This window comes from Buceros rhinoceros, unplaced genomic scaffold, assembly GCF_000710305.1.
Source record: "Buceros rhinoceros silvestris isolate BGI_N320 unplaced genomic scaffold, ASM71030v1 scaffold22524, whole genome shotgun sequence".
Classification (NCBI taxonomy): Eukaryota; Metazoa; Chordata; class Aves; order Bucerotiformes; family Bucerotidae; genus Buceros; species Buceros rhinoceros.
Window position 1 is genome coordinate 9281 of NW_010409129.1, and position 358 is coordinate 9638.

Here is a 358-nt window from a genome sequence, read left to right on the forward strand (position 1 = left end):
AAGGCTCCATGGTTGTCCTGGGCACGTGGGAGGCTGCCGTGGGGACAGCACTGTGGGAAGCTCGGTGCTTGGTGGCCGGGGGCTTGTGCCCGGGTGCCCGTGCAGCTCCTCACCCCCACCGTGCCCCCCTTGCCCCCCACAGGCCAAGTACAAAGCGCGGGAGGCGGCGATGAAGGCGCAGTCGGAGAAGAAGCACGGCTCGGACAAAGACGGACAAAGAGGAGCGCGGGAAGCTGCCCGAGTCTCCCAAAACGGCCGAGGAGATCTGGCAGCAGAGCGTCATCGGGGACTACCTGGCGCGTTTCAAGGTGAGGAGCGGGCTGGGGAGGGAGCTAGGAGCGGGACTGTGCTCCCAGCA

General features: G+C 67.0%; 1 protein-coding gene across 1 annotated transcript in view; it reads left to right on the plus strand.

The window, feature by feature from the left end:
- LOC104492573 (nucleolar transcription factor 1-like) overlaps positions 1-358 on the plus strand; it is a gene marked incomplete at both ends in the record, with an annotated part of 9838 nt that overhangs the window by 6955 nt on the left and 2525 nt on the right. Inside the window, 2 exon segments of the mRNA XM_010135151.1 lie at positions 143-202; positions 204-308. Coding sequence (XP_010133453.1) covers positions 143-202; positions 204-308 — 165 coding nt within the window.